The 16,518-nt window shown below is 39.0% G+C and overlaps 1 protein-coding gene across 3 annotated transcripts in view; it reads left to right on the top strand.

The window, feature by feature from the left end:
• The window catches only part of MEGF10 (multiple EGF like domains 10), a 105,110-nt gene that overhangs the window by 9,759 nt on the left and 78,833 nt on the right, over positions 1-16,518 (top strand). For all 3 annotated transcript variants that reach the window (XM_054055027.1, XM_054055028.1, XM_054055026.1), the window contains exon 2: positions 15,287-15,418. In XM_054055027.1, the coding sequence (XP_053911002.1) occupies positions 15,303-15,418 (116 nt within the window). In that variant the 5' untranslated portion in view covers positions 15,287-15,302. The remainder of the gene's footprint in view (positions 1-15,286; positions 15,419-16,518) is intronic.

Consider the following 16,518-nt stretch of genomic DNA (forward strand, 5'->3'; position numbering starts at 1 on the left):
TCTACCAAGTGTAACAGCTCTTGTAGAACTGTCTCCTTCCCTTCCTGTGCAGGGGATTGAGGTCTTAAACCTTAGCTGGGGTGTGGACTTCGTGTGGGCTTGGGCACTCCAGCTGTAGCCTGCCTGGGCACTAAGGGATGAGCTCTGCGTTTCCAGCATGTTGAGGAAGCATCCCCATATTGGGAGCTTCTCTGCCACGTCCTCAGGTGTTTGACATGAGGACTTGCGCCTTCCTCTGGTTTTCAGTTTTGACAATGGTGTTTCTAAAGAAAATTTGATAATTTGCATTATCTGCCTGACTCTCCAGCCTGATCCGTCACCACCAAAACCATAGGCTGTCGCTTCACTATCCTCTTTCTGCTGACAGAACTGCTTGTTAACACACTTGTCTTCCTTCCTCCAAGTTCCTTCTGCTTAAATAGTGAAAATGTAAAGGCAGAAAAAACGTTTGGGTCCTTCTTACCACCCTGGGCACGTACAGTGTAAGAGATGTGCATGGGATCCTCCTGGCACCGGGAGAGACCCTCTGGGAAAGAGAGCCAGACGGGACATCTACTAGTGCCACTATAGGTTGGTGCGCTCCGCCTGTGCTGTAATGGAGCTTTAGTGCTGCTTTAATCCACGCCACATGCGGGTGACCTGAGCAAACCCTGTGGGAAGACAGAAGCTCTCTTGTGTGTTTGCGGAGCAGTTGTTCGGAAGCTGACGTACAGCTGTGGCCAGGCTTGTTTGGAAGTGAAGAGAAACTTGATCTTTTAATCTTTTTTTTTCGCCTTTCTTTTTTTTCCTCTCCAGACTGATCTTGTAAATAACAACTGTTTCTGAAGGGTACCGACCAGTGAGATTGAAATGCGTATTTTAAATTGAGGGGTAGATTTAATGAAGATTTTAGCAGTGAGCAAAAAAATGTGCTAAATTTTCTTTATAATTTAATTTTAGTTAATTTCATTTCTTTTAAAATGAAAGGTGTAAGAGAACAGAGGCTGAGGGCCCAATTTTCTTATTTGCATTGAGTAAATCAACAATAGCTCAAGTGAAATCAGTGGATTTTCAGAGTAACAGAAGTGAGGTACATCAACATGGATCCCTTGTGCACCACCTGCGTAATGCATTGTAGGGTTTGTGAAAATACACACAGACACACACGCAGACAAGCACACACATGCACCCCACTGTGTGTCTTGCCGAAGCTGCCTCCACTAAAACCAGAACAGTGGGCATCTTCTGGTAGATTATTAAAGTTTCTTATAGAAAAAAGCTGAATTGCCAGCTGTACAAAGGGCTCTGCTGAGAATGCGTAGCAACATTAGTGCTTTTTATGCTTAGGGTTGTTTTGGATTAAATGAACTACATGTTCCAAATACTGCCATGCAGGTATGCTACAGGGTTTCATCACTTTAAGACAGAAATGGTACTGATTAGAAGTTAGGTTCTCTAGTTCCAGGGAAGTTGTTTAAACTCTGAATCCACAAAAAAATTCACTTTAATTTATTGAACAAGAAACTAGATGAGTAGTTGTTAAAGAAACAAAACAAAAACACAGCAAGAGAGATGCTTCCTCTCTTTAAATATCTCTGCTGCTCTCAGTAGATTTTGCATGTCCATAACCCAACCCAGAGAGCTGAGCTTTAACCTCATCTTTGGAACAATATTATTGCTCTGCAACTTTAACGCACTGTTAAGATATGCTCCATTCTTTCTTGCTGAACAGTATTTCATGTCTATTTACATTATATATGAATAACAACAGCCTGGAAACGTATTCATGGTAAGTGAACCTTAAAGAATGCGGTGATTTGGGGTTCTTATCTGTGCCAGTAAAGTACAGATTTATTTTGAGTCTTTGCTGACTGTCAGCCTTTCTATGTGTATCACACCCTTTTACAAGTTGTTTTTTATTTTGACAGTGAATCAACTTCAGAAAATAGATTTTGGCTTGGTGTGGTTTGGTTTGGTAAAGCAGTACTGGGATGCAGGGAAGAAATACGCTTTCTCATCTACCAGTGAGAAAAGATGTAAAAAAAAGTCTGAGGTTGCAGCCTCTTAGTCTTCAGTAGGAAGTTTTTGCAATAAAGTAGACATCAATTGCAGTCGCTCCATCAGCATTCAGAAACACAATTGAAGGCTGCATCCTAGGATATACTTTAAGCTTCCTCATGTTCTCCTATAGGACTCTTTCACTAGACTTCCAAAAATTACCCTTCTTTCTGTTTTATTGCCTATCTTGAGAGAAATACCAAAGTTTTTACATTGAGGTTTTCTCTTAGGCATATATATGTGGTTTTCTTCATTGCAGCTTATGATAAGAATACCAGTGGGAAAAATAAAGAGATGAAAAAGCAGGCAGAGAAAAGGGCATTACTGGCCTCTTCAGAGGCGACCCAAATCTGTTAAAATTTCTCTCAGTGGTGATATTGTGTGTGGTGATTCCTTTTTAAATGTCTAAGACCGAAAAGTCTGTATTTCATGATTCTGATGCCACAGTAAGCATTGTAAACGCAATATACATGGTTTTGTCAGTATGGCAAAATATAGACTGGAGGCGTGGGTCCTAAGGGTAGGCTGAAAATGTAGACTAGCAGACGTAATGTCTGCTTTCAGCTCTGCTTTTGATTTTAATAACAAAATGAGATAAAATATTTATATAGGAGTCTAAATTCTTTCCATATACAATGTGGTTATTAAAAGTAGCCATAAGAACAAAAAACCTTAAAGTGTGTGAAAAAGTGTTGTCGATATGTTGATAAAAGTACTGCATGTGAAATTATTATCCTATCTTTTGCTAAATTTAAGAGGTCGAGGGAGATCAGGTATTTGCAAAAGACACATGAAAGGAAAGAGAACCCAGAGACAGAGACACACACATAAACTTGCTGGAATCCTTTGCACTGTGGAGCAGAGTTGGACTATGGAGAGCACAACAAAGACCTTCAGACAGTGGCAGAGAGCATCTGCAATTGACTTATCTCACCCATCCATTAGAGGAGATTCTTTCCAAAAAACAGTCACTTACTCTCCTGGAGGGAGGGAATTAAAGTGTCCCAGTTTGCCCTCCAGAGAGAAGAAAGTTTTATCCATGGATTAGTTCACTGGGCAGCTGATAGGTTGGATCAGACAAAATGCCTGTTGCTTGTCCTGGCCTGTGGTAGACAGTTTTGCTTTAGCTTTCAACACAAGGGCATCTTTCAGTCTTTCAGGAGCAGATACAAGAGGTATTGGTACAATTTGTGTGGCTCTTCTGCACATTCCTACCTTTTTTCACACTTCCTGCAGCAGCGTAGAAAATCAGTAAGGAAGGTCAAATAATCCTTTGCTCCTTACTGGATAAAATCAATGAAAAGAAGTAATTTTAAGCAATATGGCAGCTGGCCTGTCGATCTTCCTTGCTGACAATGGCTACATATGTTTCTGTGCTCTTAGTAGAAAGCCTGTGTGAAATGTCAGGACTGGTAGATGTTAAGAGTTTGATTTTTAGAGGTAAAAGATGATCAGATCATATTAAAAACAGTGTAGTAACAGTTATTGGCCAGCCCAAGTGTGGAGTTTTCACTAGGTGTTGTGGTTGTGCTTCTGCGTATTTAGTCGTCGAAAGTTGGTTATCACCACCCAGCATACAGCTATGGGCAGGAGGAGGGACGTGTTTCCTTCTGGCATCACATGATCCCTGAAGGTGGCTTCTCCGATCTCTGCCTATTACATGGGCTTTGCTTTCCCCTACTCATTTGCACTGTCTGCTGCCAGGGAGCCGGAGTCAGGTTTGATGTCTCTGCACAAGGCACCAAGCTCAGCTGCCTGGAGTGTCCCTGGTGCAGCCAGTGAGGTGGCCTAGCAGCACTGAGCTGTTGGTCTGCTCTGAGTTTCAGATAGAAGAGGTGATTTTCTAAGTTCCAGTTTCATCCCAAATTTCCACACAGATCAGAGTGTCCATTCCCTTTTCACTCTTCCCAGAAACTCCCTGACTGTGATCATCCAGTCCCTTTGCAAATGCTGCAGTTTCACTGCCTTCTCAACTGGTTGCTCACCTGCAAGTGGAATAAGGCAGCAGATGTATTTCTGAACATGAAGCTTTGTCATGTACAGTTTCCAAACTCTGAATTCCTGATGGCTCTCATCTATTAATGAAAGACGACACATTCAGATGACTACTGAATTTCCTTCTGAAAATAGTGCTTTTAATTTATCTTTTAAAGAAAAACATGCACAATTCATAATACTTGTTTTTATTTTTAATGAAGGACTGAACTAAGGCCAATGTTCCTTTATTTGTAAGTGAGTGGTGCAGAAGTTGTAGCAGAGATGCTGTTAATATCAGTTGGACTGGTATTAACTTAGAAAGTTTGCCTGTTTTCTGGCACAGTGTCTTGACACATACACTCTAGTCAATCACAGAGAAGTGCCTAATAACAGATGTGGCAATTAAGCTGGAGAATTCTGTCTCTCTTTTAATTTTTATTACAGAGAATAATAAAGTACCTCATTAAGCCCACCATCATAGAGATTTTTTTAATTTGGCATACAAATGTCTGCAAATATTGGATCTCTGAATAGGGTGCCTTGTTTCTAAAGGTGCTTTGTCAGACAGTGCTATGAATAGACCATTTTGTAATGACAGATATGTGCTTGTGCTGCTTCTGTCCTTTTACAGCCTATACTGCAAAGAGGTACAAGTTTCAAGAAGGCAACACATGTCCTGAAGGATAACATTTTGAGGGATTTAAGGCCTTGTGCTCAAGCTAATAAAAATGTGGTCTTGATTCTTCTGGGTTCAAATTACACTGCCGTCAGCTGGGATTGGTAGCAGATATTTATGTTTCAGATAACCTGTAACCAAAGTAAATTTACATTTCTTGATAAGAGAAATTATCTTGAAAAAAAGATATTAATTAAAAAAAAAAATCTTCTTTTGATTGTTAGAGCTTCTAAGGCATTTGCCTTCATTAATTTCTTTTAATGATGTACCATGCACGCTTTTTAAGGGAGAGTCTTATTCATCATTAAAGGCAATCAATTTAGGAAATGAATGATTTGAGGTGCCTTGAAAATTATGGTACGAAAAAACTGAAACTGATATAAATCAGAACTGGAAACTTGATATGAAATTACTATTTTAATATCAAAGCAGTTTTATGCATAGAATACAAAGTTGTTTATTGTTAGGAAGAACACTTTTTTTACTGCCCATCACAAGCACTGAAATTATACAACTGCAAACATGGTTTTAAGCTTGTAATTTTTTTTAGAAGAATGGAATGTTTGGTTTAGGTGTTTTTTAGGTGTTAAGCTGTTCCTTAGCGTGTTATTTATATTATGCCTGTAGATATTACAGGCTACAGATGAGATAATGGGTACAATTTATCACCCTGCAGCATCAAGGAGCAGTGCAAATCAAAGAAACTAGTAAGTAAAGGTCAGGGAGAAGGTCACAGATACAAGCATTGTTTTCATAACTGCATATGCTTACAGGTATTATGGAAGTTATAGAGTTAGAATAAAACTTAAGTCTTGCCCTTTTCTCCTGGGGCAGTAGCAATGATATACAACTGCCACCAGTATAAATGGACACAGTATGATGATTTGATGGCATCTTATCAAGGCCTTAAAGCAGCAGTAAATTAGCTGAAGTGGAGAGAGATAGGGAATTGGATGAGACAGGAAATTAGTAGATGGGAAAAAGGGTCTGGTCTGTTAGTCTATAGAGTTCCTTCCATTTATTCCAGCTAGGAGCAACTCCAAAAGATGCACTGAAATGATCTCACAGTGTTGTTGAGCCAGTTTACTGTGAAAACCACGGTCTTATAAATTGCGCACTTTATATGATCATCAAGTTATGTTGTAGTCTTACTGAAAGCTGTTAAGGGGAGAGGGGCCTTTGACTTCAATGGGAATAGGATTTGTCCAATGTAGTTTTGATAAAAAATAGAATTCATACAATCATAGAATGGTTTGGGTTGGAAGACACCTTAAACATCATCCAGTTCCGTCCCCCTGTCATGGGCAGGGACATGTTCCACTAGACCAGGTTGCTCAAAGCTCCATCCAGCCTGGCCTTGAACAGTTCCAGGGATGGGGCAGCCACGACTTCTCTGGGCAACCTATGCCAGTGCCTCATCACCCTCATCATAAAGAATTGACTGGTTTCTTTTGGTTTTGCATTATGGTCTTCTATTTTCCCCTTTGAGGAAAGAATGCAGGAGTCCAACGTCTATTCTAACCTTTGCAAACATCAAAATAAAAGATGAAAGAAGTCAATGTATGAAGTGTCAAATGAATCACTTCTGGGTTCCCCATTCCAAAACACCAGATTGTTTTGGATTCACCTTGCAGGGGCTGGAGGAAGGCACATGCAAAGAATCACAGAATCTTTGAACCAGATTGCTGGAATTGGAAAAGAAAAAAGGATGATAAGTAATGCATTGAATTGTTCAGAAGCTGTTAAAATGAGATGGCATCAGAATTAATTACATTTAAAAAAATCATTTGAAAATTGAAATCTGTAACAATGTACTGTGATAAGGAGTTATAGGAGTGAAATGATTGGTCTAAATCTTTATAACAGGAGCTAACAGGAATGACAACTTCGTTTTCTGCGGAGTGCTATGTGCAAAATGGCATTTCCTTGCATTATTTACAAAGATAAATGTACTGAAGCAGTATTACCAACAAATTTGTTGACAAATGATATCATAACAATTTATTAACAACTAGAAGATACAAACAAATAAGCGTTTTCATTTGTCTGATTTTTGTAGTGAAAGGGTCCAGTGAAAGGCTGTCTCAAGTGTGGGAAACTGCAGATTGAAGAATTTTGCCAGTATGTAACAGAGGCTGTGTCAGGGAAAGGGAAGAATGTAGGTATGATTGTCTGTGGAAAGATAGAACATGCATGTAGCGGAGGAAGTAATAGAGGTGGTCTTTGAGGAGGGTTGAAGCAAGAAAGCAGAAGACTTTTAAAGGAAGGCAGGCAGATTTGAAATGGATCCTAAATTGCACAGGAAGCTAAAGGAATTGTCCAATTCCTGTGTTTATACTCCTTTATTTGACGATAAACTGGAAGCGACGTAGTGTCTGGAAGACTGATCCTTGAGATAGTAGGAGAAGAGGCATCACAAAAGCTGTGGTCAAGAGAGGATAAAACCATAAAGAAGAATTTCCACAGAAATGGAACTAGGATTGTCGCAGGCAACTTGTCAGCAACCACAAAGTTTTCACAGTTGCATCCATGAATACAATGCTCTTTCTTATGATTCCCTTTAGAAAAAAAAATGAAATATCAGATGTCTGGTTATGCTGTCTGCTTAGGGAACTTAATACAGATTTCGTATCATGTTAGTCTATAATAAACAAAGCTTTCATACATGCTACTGACATCTAACTTGAGAAATAAATTTCCTTATCACGTACATCCAGCCATTGTTACTCTTAGGATTATAGCATTCACCTGTATTATTATAGCAACCCTGGGATTAATATAAAGACTGATGACCCAGTAAGGAATACATTATTTGATTAAAGAAGGAAGAGGGAAAGGGGGGAAAGAAAGTCTGTCTGTGTAATTTTTTTATGAAGGTCTATACCATATAGTCTCTCTTAAAATATGTGTTATTTGCTTTCATTACTGTTAACTGTCAACAGTCATCCAGGGAAAGATGCCCAGGGCTAATAGGTGCCATCTGTGTACAACCAGAAATCTCCTGGTCCCTGCATCAGTAGCCTCATCCTAGCCAGTCCCTGGCTCCTGCATGTCTCTGCATCCCAGCAATTTTCTTCTAAATCATGGCGACTGACTTCCCCGGGAGTAGCTATGCAATCTACAGCTGTGGAGAGAGGCTGGAAGGGGAGGAGGAAAATCTTGAAGGTCTCACTGGAGCATGCAGGCAACAAACAGCTGCAATAGCTTGCCCACAAGGAGGTAGTTCTATGGGAATTGGTGACCTGCAAATGTATCTACACCCTAAAGAGAGAGAGATGGTGGTTGAAGGTGGCCTTTCTAAGAAAGTGCTCCTACATGCCTTCCCTATGCATAGAAAGGGGAAGTGCTCTTAGTCCTAAGTTGTCTCCTGTTGACAAGTTGCACTTTGGCATTACCCAGATTCACAACCTTGAGTATGGAATGCTACAATCAACAGTACAGACGCATTCTGTGAAGATTTTCAGTGGTCTGTGTTTACAAAACTGGTTTATTTTACTTTTTTTTTTTAGAAACAATTTGTCCTTCTTTGTCTCACATACAGTATCTTTGCCCATCACTTACTCTTGTTTAATTATTTGACTTGAGACAAAGGAGCTTTAAGCATCCTGATGGATTTCCCCTCTTTTTTGGGTATGAGAGTCTGAAGATAAAGCAATAAATTATTGCCCACTAGCACCCAGAGTACTAGTACCTGGAGCAGAAATAGACAATAGATATACTTACTGGGCATAGTTTTATATGATTCCCTTAAAGCATCTTCTGTAAAAGAAGTGGATCGGGTTTATATTCTAACTGGTAATTTGTCTTCTGAAAGTGTACTTTTTGGATACTTTGGTTTGGATTCTAGACAGATTTAACTACCTTTATTTGGTAGCTTGATAATCTGTGTGTAAAATAACCAAACAGCACATTTAGCCAGAAGATTTTGGTTAACAGTTCATCCTATGGACTCCCCATGTGAATAATCTTTACACATACGCTACCATGTGCAGTAGGTAATCTTAACAATCACAGGTTTACGTGTTCAAGACCTGTACTTGATATCTGCCTGAAAAAAGATCTTCCCTAATGCGAACAGTGCTCTAACTTAGTGAACAATGACAGCTACAGTGAAGTGACCCCATACTTGTGATGTTTGACAGCCTGCCTCAGAGGAATAATAATGACTCCATCTGCAAAGGTTCTGTCATGCTGGGATTTGACTTTACCATGCCTCTTTGCCTCATGCAAACTTGACTTCCACTGAACTTTCTTTCCTTCTCCTTTTAATACTGATTTGAGGAAGCAGAGGACTGCTAAGTGGGTATATCATCCTTGCTAGTTTAGCGTCTTCAGAAACTCTCACTGCATGGTGAGGGTGTTGCATGGCAGTGAATGAAGCTGGAGAGCCAAGAAGTCTTGAGGCCAGAGAATCCTAGAGGGACTCTCATCTGGTCTTTTTCAGTAAGAACAAATCTTGTAGAAGATACACTGAGTGATTTGCAGGGAAATACAATATCCTCAGGGACCCGGTTTCTGCTATTGATGAAATAGGTCTGTGCTTTTGGAGGGGCCAGCAATCTAGGACCATGCATGGCACTGGGTGGCATTGCTATTGTAAACTTTGGCATTTGCTGAAAGTTAAAGATTTCTGTTTCCTCCAATGTTTGTAGTTACCTTGTTTACTTTGGGGAATTTGACTGTCCTTATAACTGTAGTCCAAGAGATTGCTTGATGCTTGTCAAACAGTGTACAGTGTCACAGCTCCCAGTCTCCATCTGAACGTTTTCATATTTAAATAGAAGGCGCCTGTTTCCAAAATACAATTAAAAAGGTGTTCTCCGTAATTTAAGAGAAGATGATGTATTATGACGTTTATATTTAGAAGAAATGGTTCATATATGCAGCCTGCAAAATAATAACATTACTTAAAGGATTGTGATGCCATAGCTTTCAAAACAGATATTTCCGTGATTTATGGGCAAATAAAGCCTGGTTTCCTCCATACTTGTGGGTTACCAATGGATTCGCTGGAACCTCACAATTCAAGACATCTTCACTTCCATCAGCTCCAGTTTTAATGACCAGTGGATTTGGAAGTTACTGGGCGGGAGACCAGAACACATACATAAACACTATGATTACATAAACTTGATTTTCCCAGAAGCCTCTGATAAAGAGAGACAGACTAATAAAAATGGTAGCATGACACTTGAAAAAACTAGCAGTGTATCTGTCCCCATAAAAGAGACTTGTTCGAATACACTCAGCCTCTGATTTGGTTATTCTTCAGGTACCAGTATAAATTAATTTTGTTTCTCCATTGCATGCACTTGGTCCATCTTAAACACTTTTGACTCTTCAAATATATCTGTTTCACTTTGAACCTTAGGTACTAACTCAAATTTGAGACGTTGTCTGCAGCATCACTGGTTTTGAGTGCCTTAGGGGTACTCTCATTTTCATGCAAGACCTGCAGGCATTTGAGAAGGGAAGACTGGGATGCAGCTTCATTGGCTTGTAAGCCTAAATTTATCTTACTTGGCATAAATGGCTTCCACCCCAAGAGGGACCTTGGGAGTGAGAAAGCTTTCTGAAGAATAAATATGTGAAGAGAAAACCTGGAGGGACTGTTACTTTTCTGTGCTAGAGTATGAAATAAGGATATTAATACTGTGTTTTGGAGGAGAGCTCAGTGGTTGTGTTAGTACTGTTTATAGCTAGTCATATACTTAGCAAATTCATCCAGCAGGGTCAGATTGTCAGTAAGGCTGAGGCAATACTTGTCAGTTGGCACACATTCGGATGAGCAGTGAGGATTAAATGTAAAGAAGAATGAGCTAAGAGGACCGGAGTTGATTAAGTTGCATCAAGAAATGCCCTTGTAATCTCTGATCATGGGAAAATTGAAAGGTTCATTCAGTCTAGGGCACTGTTGGTTTATCATTTATCAAACTGTCATTTTGCTCTCCAGATTCCACAGATTTTCTGACAAGTCTCAGTTTTGCCAGATGAATTGTATGCCAATATCTTCTCAGCTACCCTAATTGGCAGTGACATATTTTGAGGATTCAAGAAAAGACTAGTCACTTTATTTACATTTGCAGTGATTGTACTTCTTCAGCCACCTTAAGGTCTGTGTCATAATTCTGCTATTCAGGTTAATTTGTATTTGATTTATGAGTAAGGTTTCATGTGACACAGCGTCAAACTCATTTCCAAAGGAAAAACGCCTTCTGCTCTTCACTTGTTAATTCACTAATGTAATCAATAAAAGCAATCATTTCTTTTTTTCACAGAAGTTAACACGGGACTAATCATCATTGACAATATTAGGTCAAGTTCAAATTTTGCTTTGCCTGACATTGGTAGTGTAAAAGAGGATTTTATGAACAAATTGTGCCGTTGGTTATAGGAGCTGAACCTCAGGGGTGAGAAGAGTATGATGTTACGAAGAACACTATGTAGGAAGTGAAGGACCAAGCAATTCTTCACCAGAAAATCTCTAGCAAAAGTAATTTATCTTGTCTGGAGCCATGATTTCTAGTGTAGCAGTCAGTTATGAGGTACTGGCTTTATCGTGCTCCGGAGACTGCGAAAGCAGAGGCACCAGCAAGGGATCCTGCATAATGACTCTGTAGTTTACAGTTCGGTCTGAAAGTTTAACTATGATGGACAGAAGGAAGATTTTTTTTTAAAGTATCGTTTGCTGTACATGCAGGTTAATGCAGTGTAAGAACAGCCCATGGGATTACAGCCTAGAGGACAGTTTGACATCCCTGTGCTGTATCACTGCAGAAATACAGAAATCAGTGTAGTAAACCTTACAGATACCAAAACAGTGTATGAAAAGCTCTTACTATTCTGAAATTTATCTTCAAACTAAATGGCATGTTCCTGCTGCATTTTTTATGTTGCAATGGTAAAAATGCTTTTGCAACAGTAATGAGAAAGCTGTATCAGTGTTTCCCTTGGTCTTGGGTCCATTATGTCATGTTAGCAACTGTATCATGCTATTCTCTGTTGCTCATGCAGTTCTAATCCTGCTTAATTCACTAGCAGCACTTCGTTTTGTGGACTAAAAAATGTTTGTTTGCAACCTTGAACAACCTTCACTTCTTTTGTGTTTTGCATTGATTTACTTTCCCCTGCCCCACACTCCCCGAGTTCCACTTATATTTATTTACCTCTTGCTGAGGCGAATCTGATGGAGACCTGCATAACCTCAGGATGGGTGAAGAGATTAATTTGTAGCCATGTCTCAATTTTCACTACATACAGGAGAAGCATTTGTTTGCTTTTTTTAGTTATCTACTCTTTCTCTGGTTTTGATCCTAAACTCTATATGAAAAAAAACCCCACAAACTAAAGCAGAATGCATGCAAAAAAAATTGATTGAATTTTCATCTACTTAGTAGTGAGAAATATGTAGTTTGTGTAGTTGCTCAAGTTAAAATGTGTTTTATGGGAGTACCTGTAATTTATAGCATTATATTTTGGGGATACCTGTACGTCTGTTACATTGTTTTAAAGTGAGCTTGTTAGTAATTATAATACGCCTTAGGATGATTGGGTTTTTTTTTAATATGACTGCTGTTGATACTATTAATATCTTCCTTTTACATAATAAATTCGTAATGAGCTATATTTCCCTAATTAGATCACAGAAACTTGGAGGAGTAGACTATGGTTGCTTCATCCAGCTGCATTGCTTTCCTGTTAACAATTTTAAACCATGGGCCTGTGTTGAAGTCCAGGGAAACAGAAAAGTCTCTGAGCTAGACAGACTTCATATTGCACAGGACCTGCCTTAAAGGTTTTGCCCAAATGAGAGTAAAGATGCAGCTTCGTCAACTCATTTTTTTTTCTTCAAATAGTGTAAAAAATGGTGAGGGGCAATAAGATTTTAGTGTCCTTTGGAGGCACACGTGTTCTATCATGTACCTTACTGGGAAGAGACTTAGCAGTAAAACACAATGGGCTAGGTTACATTTCTTTGTGTGAACAGTTGGGTTGTGAAGTCAGGGATCTCACTTACCTTGAGAAAGTCATACATGCTGATTAACAATCAGAATTATCGGAGAATGTATTTTGAAGAATATCTTTCCCTCCTCCCATATATGCAAATGTGTTGCTGGATATTGGAGAGCATTTTATGAAGAACAATTTGCCTCTTTGAAGTTCTTTTTCACAGAGGTGGGTGGTACTACTAACAGTAGAAGGCTTAATGCCTGATGGTAGCAAAGTTCCTGTTTATAGCTCAGGAACTTAAATTATACAATATATTGTTGGAGGTCAGAGGCACTTTCTGATTTAGCATGAGTTATTTATTCTTTCATATGTCTTCTTAATCACTAATTTGCATAGCAAAGGCATTCTCCAGCATGAGCATTTTCAGTACTTAAACCGTGGTATATGTATATGTAGGTATTGAAGGTACTGTTGTGTTATTGGGTAAGGCAACTTAGGAAATACATAATAAGAAAAGTGAACCTCTGAACAGGTTGGTTCACTTGGTGCGTACTGTAGACAGCAAGAGTTAAATGAGTCATCTACATTTTTTATTGCTAATATAAACACTTTAGCAATGCTAATCAGTTGCGCTGATTTTCTGTTTTGATTTTCCTTAATGATTAAGCAAAAGATCTGGAACGCAATCAAGTTTTACACTAGGGGGTTCATGCAAATTATTTTTTTTTTAATTTTAAATTTTGTTAAATGTATCCAGAAGGAAAGTTACTGAAGTTGAGAATAAAAGAAAAAAAGGAAATGTAGTTCATAGTCTGCATAATCAAAGTGACTATTTATGATGAGAGAAATCACTACTTTGTTGAAATTTTTAGCTGAAAATACTGCTGGTTTTGCTGCTTTTTAAGCAACTGCACATTTAGTACTATGTGTGCATGCAGTGTGCATGCAGAGGAACAGTTACAGACCATGAAATGTCTTTCAGCAGCGCTCATTTTTCAAGGGGGATTTAGCAAAACAGGATAAGCTCTGTATCCTCAGATATCTTAAATATGCTAGTTTCATTTTGTGACCTTTTTTATACTGACTTCTGAGGAAGGTATTGTAAAGTAAGACTATTTCATCTCTCTTTTCTTTTCATAAGTCCGTGGACTTTTTTCTCTTAAAATAAAGTTGTTGATGTGATTTGCTTTATTCTGTTGCATAATATTGAAAATAAGAAATTTCTATTTCTAATTTACTTTACTTAAAGTACTTGTATTATTTCAAAACAAACATTTATTAGAAATTATTTGCTTATTATACTACATCTCTCTAGCCACATATTGTTAAAATTTGTCTGAAAATGAGGATATAAGGCTAAATGTTCAGTGGAAAGGAGATATAGTAGCTTAGGTCATTACAAATTACTTATTATCAGTATTCATTCTGGCATTTGGGGATTAGTGGCAGATTGAATTAAAGTGTTTTAGCATGCAAGTTAAAATCATTTGCTTGAAAACGAAGGTAGACTTAGTAAAAATTTTAGGATAATATTTTAGATTTTTATATTACAATAAATTTTTTATTTGCATAATTTTACTGTATTTGGGAGTTGTGCAAGAGACAGAGGAGGGAGTATTTTTGCAAACTGTTTCGTGAATTTAAAGAGGAGTAACAATTCAGGATAACATGTGAGACTTTGTTAACAGCATAAAACAAAGTCATTTAAGCTCTTCCCGTGATTAATTAATTTGTTTGCATGAAAATTATAGATCAGTTAGTAAAAGCACCGTGTCATTTTCTTCAAGTCCTGAGTTCGCATTTCACTCTCGGACAGTATTGTTTATCATCTTGAAGAATTGATAAGGAATATTCCATAATTCATTTATATATTATTACAAAATAAACATCACCACCCCCTGAGTCCTACAGAACATCTTTATATTGCTTTTTGTTCCTCTGACTTGCTTCTCTCCATGTTTCCTGGGTCCTGTAGGAAAGCAGTTTATGGACCAGGTCAAGGTAGTTCCCAGGTGTTGGGGCACAGCCTTTCCCAAGTAGATCCTGGGGATCACCTGGGGTTTGCATGCTCAAGCATTCTTAGGGAAGCCACATAGTGAAATCAAGTGTAATTTTGGAGAAGACCATTTTATGAAAGGCAGTGCTTGAGATAGGGCAGCATCTGGGATTTTTAAGAGGACAGCATAGGCTACAGAAATTGGGGGTAGTGGTGGCAATGGGCAGAGTAGCACAAGCCCTTCCTGTGAGTAAATGAAGTGCAGGATTTCTTATGGTGTGCCGTCAGTTGAATCTTCCTACTCTCTTGTGATTTTGAGAAAATACCAGCCTTTATTTTAAATTGCAGCTTTTTCACTTGGTGTGAACAAACCACCACTAGACAGGCGGAGCCTGGCTGCCTGCATGGGACAGTAGGACCTCTAAAATATTGTTTGTTCGCCAGCTGGCCACCATGCCAGTCATATGCAACTACTCCATTTGTGTTCTTCCACAAGTGGCATGATATTGCTGCTGCTAGGCAAGCAGTGTCTTTATTGAAGTGTCTGTTGCTTTATCTCTCTTATATTGATAATGTATAGATCAATAGTTTTAGCTCCTTTACCTTTTGTATAATATTGTTAAGGTGTTTTAAATATTTTTTTCTTGCAGCCACCTTTTTTGAGAGATGGTTCCTAATTTGAACTCGCTTTTTGACTTCCCTGTCATACTCCTGTACTACTGGATGGGGACAACTTTATCTTTGAATTTAGAAGATCCCAATGTGTGCAGCCACTGGGAAAGGTAATATTTTCTTCTGGAAAATAGATGACATATTCTAACTGTAATAAGTTTGTTTTGTTTTACTTGGCACATTTTAAATTATTTAAGGCTTTTAGTAGAGTACTAAACTGGGGAAAAAAATTCACATTACTGCTTGGGCAAGGAATGTTCGTGGATAAACATAAGACTTTCACACTGGGCTGAAATGCAGTCGTCACTGCACTAGGAGTTAAGATGCAAAGAACTCTACAGTGGCACTAGCAATGTTACACAAGCATCTGGATACAAAAAGTGAATAAAAATAGTTCTTTAATTTAAGTGAAAAGAAGCTTTTGTGTATGCAAAATATAATTAACCATGTTAGAGTTTAGCCAAACTTGTTTATGCTGATTCTTCCTATTCATCATTCACAGAATTTGAATTAATAATCGTTATTTCTTTTTTGTGTGTGCAGTTTGGAGATTTTGGGTTTACAAAAGGCAGATCTTGCCAAACTAACCTGATCACCTTCTATGACAAAATCACTCAACTACTGGATGGGGGAAAGGCTGTGGATGTAGTCTTCTTGGACTTCAGTAAAGCCTTCGACACAGTTTTTCACAGCATTCTGCTGCAGAAACTGTCAGCCTCTGGCCTGGACAGGCGCACACTCTCCTGGGTTGAAAACTGGTTGGATGGCCGGGCCCAGAGAGTGGTGGTCAATGGAGTTAACTCCAGCTGGAGGCCAGTTACAAGTGGGGTTCCTCAGGGCTCAGTACTGGGTCCAGCTCTGTTCAATGTCTTTATCAATGACCTGGATGAAGGCATTGAGTGCACCCTCAGCAAGTTTGCAGATGACACTAAGCTGGGAGGAAGTGTCGATCTGCTGGAGGGTAGGGAGGCTCTGCAAAGGGATCTGAACAGGCTGGACTGCTGGGCCGAGACCAATGGCATGAGGTTTAACAAGGCCAAATGCCGGGTCCTGCACTTGGGGCACAACAACCCTATGCAGCGCTACAGACTGGGGGAAGAGTGGCTGGAGAGCTGCGCGGAAGAAAAGGACCTGGGGGTGCTGGTTGACAGCCGACTGAACATGAGCCAGCAGTGTGCCCAGGTGGCCAAGAAGGCCAATGGCATCTTGG

Source organism: Cuculus canorus, chromosome Z (genome assembly GCF_017976375.1).
Source record: "Cuculus canorus isolate bCucCan1 chromosome Z, bCucCan1.pri, whole genome shotgun sequence".
Taxonomy (NCBI): Eukaryota; Metazoa; Chordata; class Aves; order Cuculiformes; family Cuculidae; genus Cuculus; species Cuculus canorus.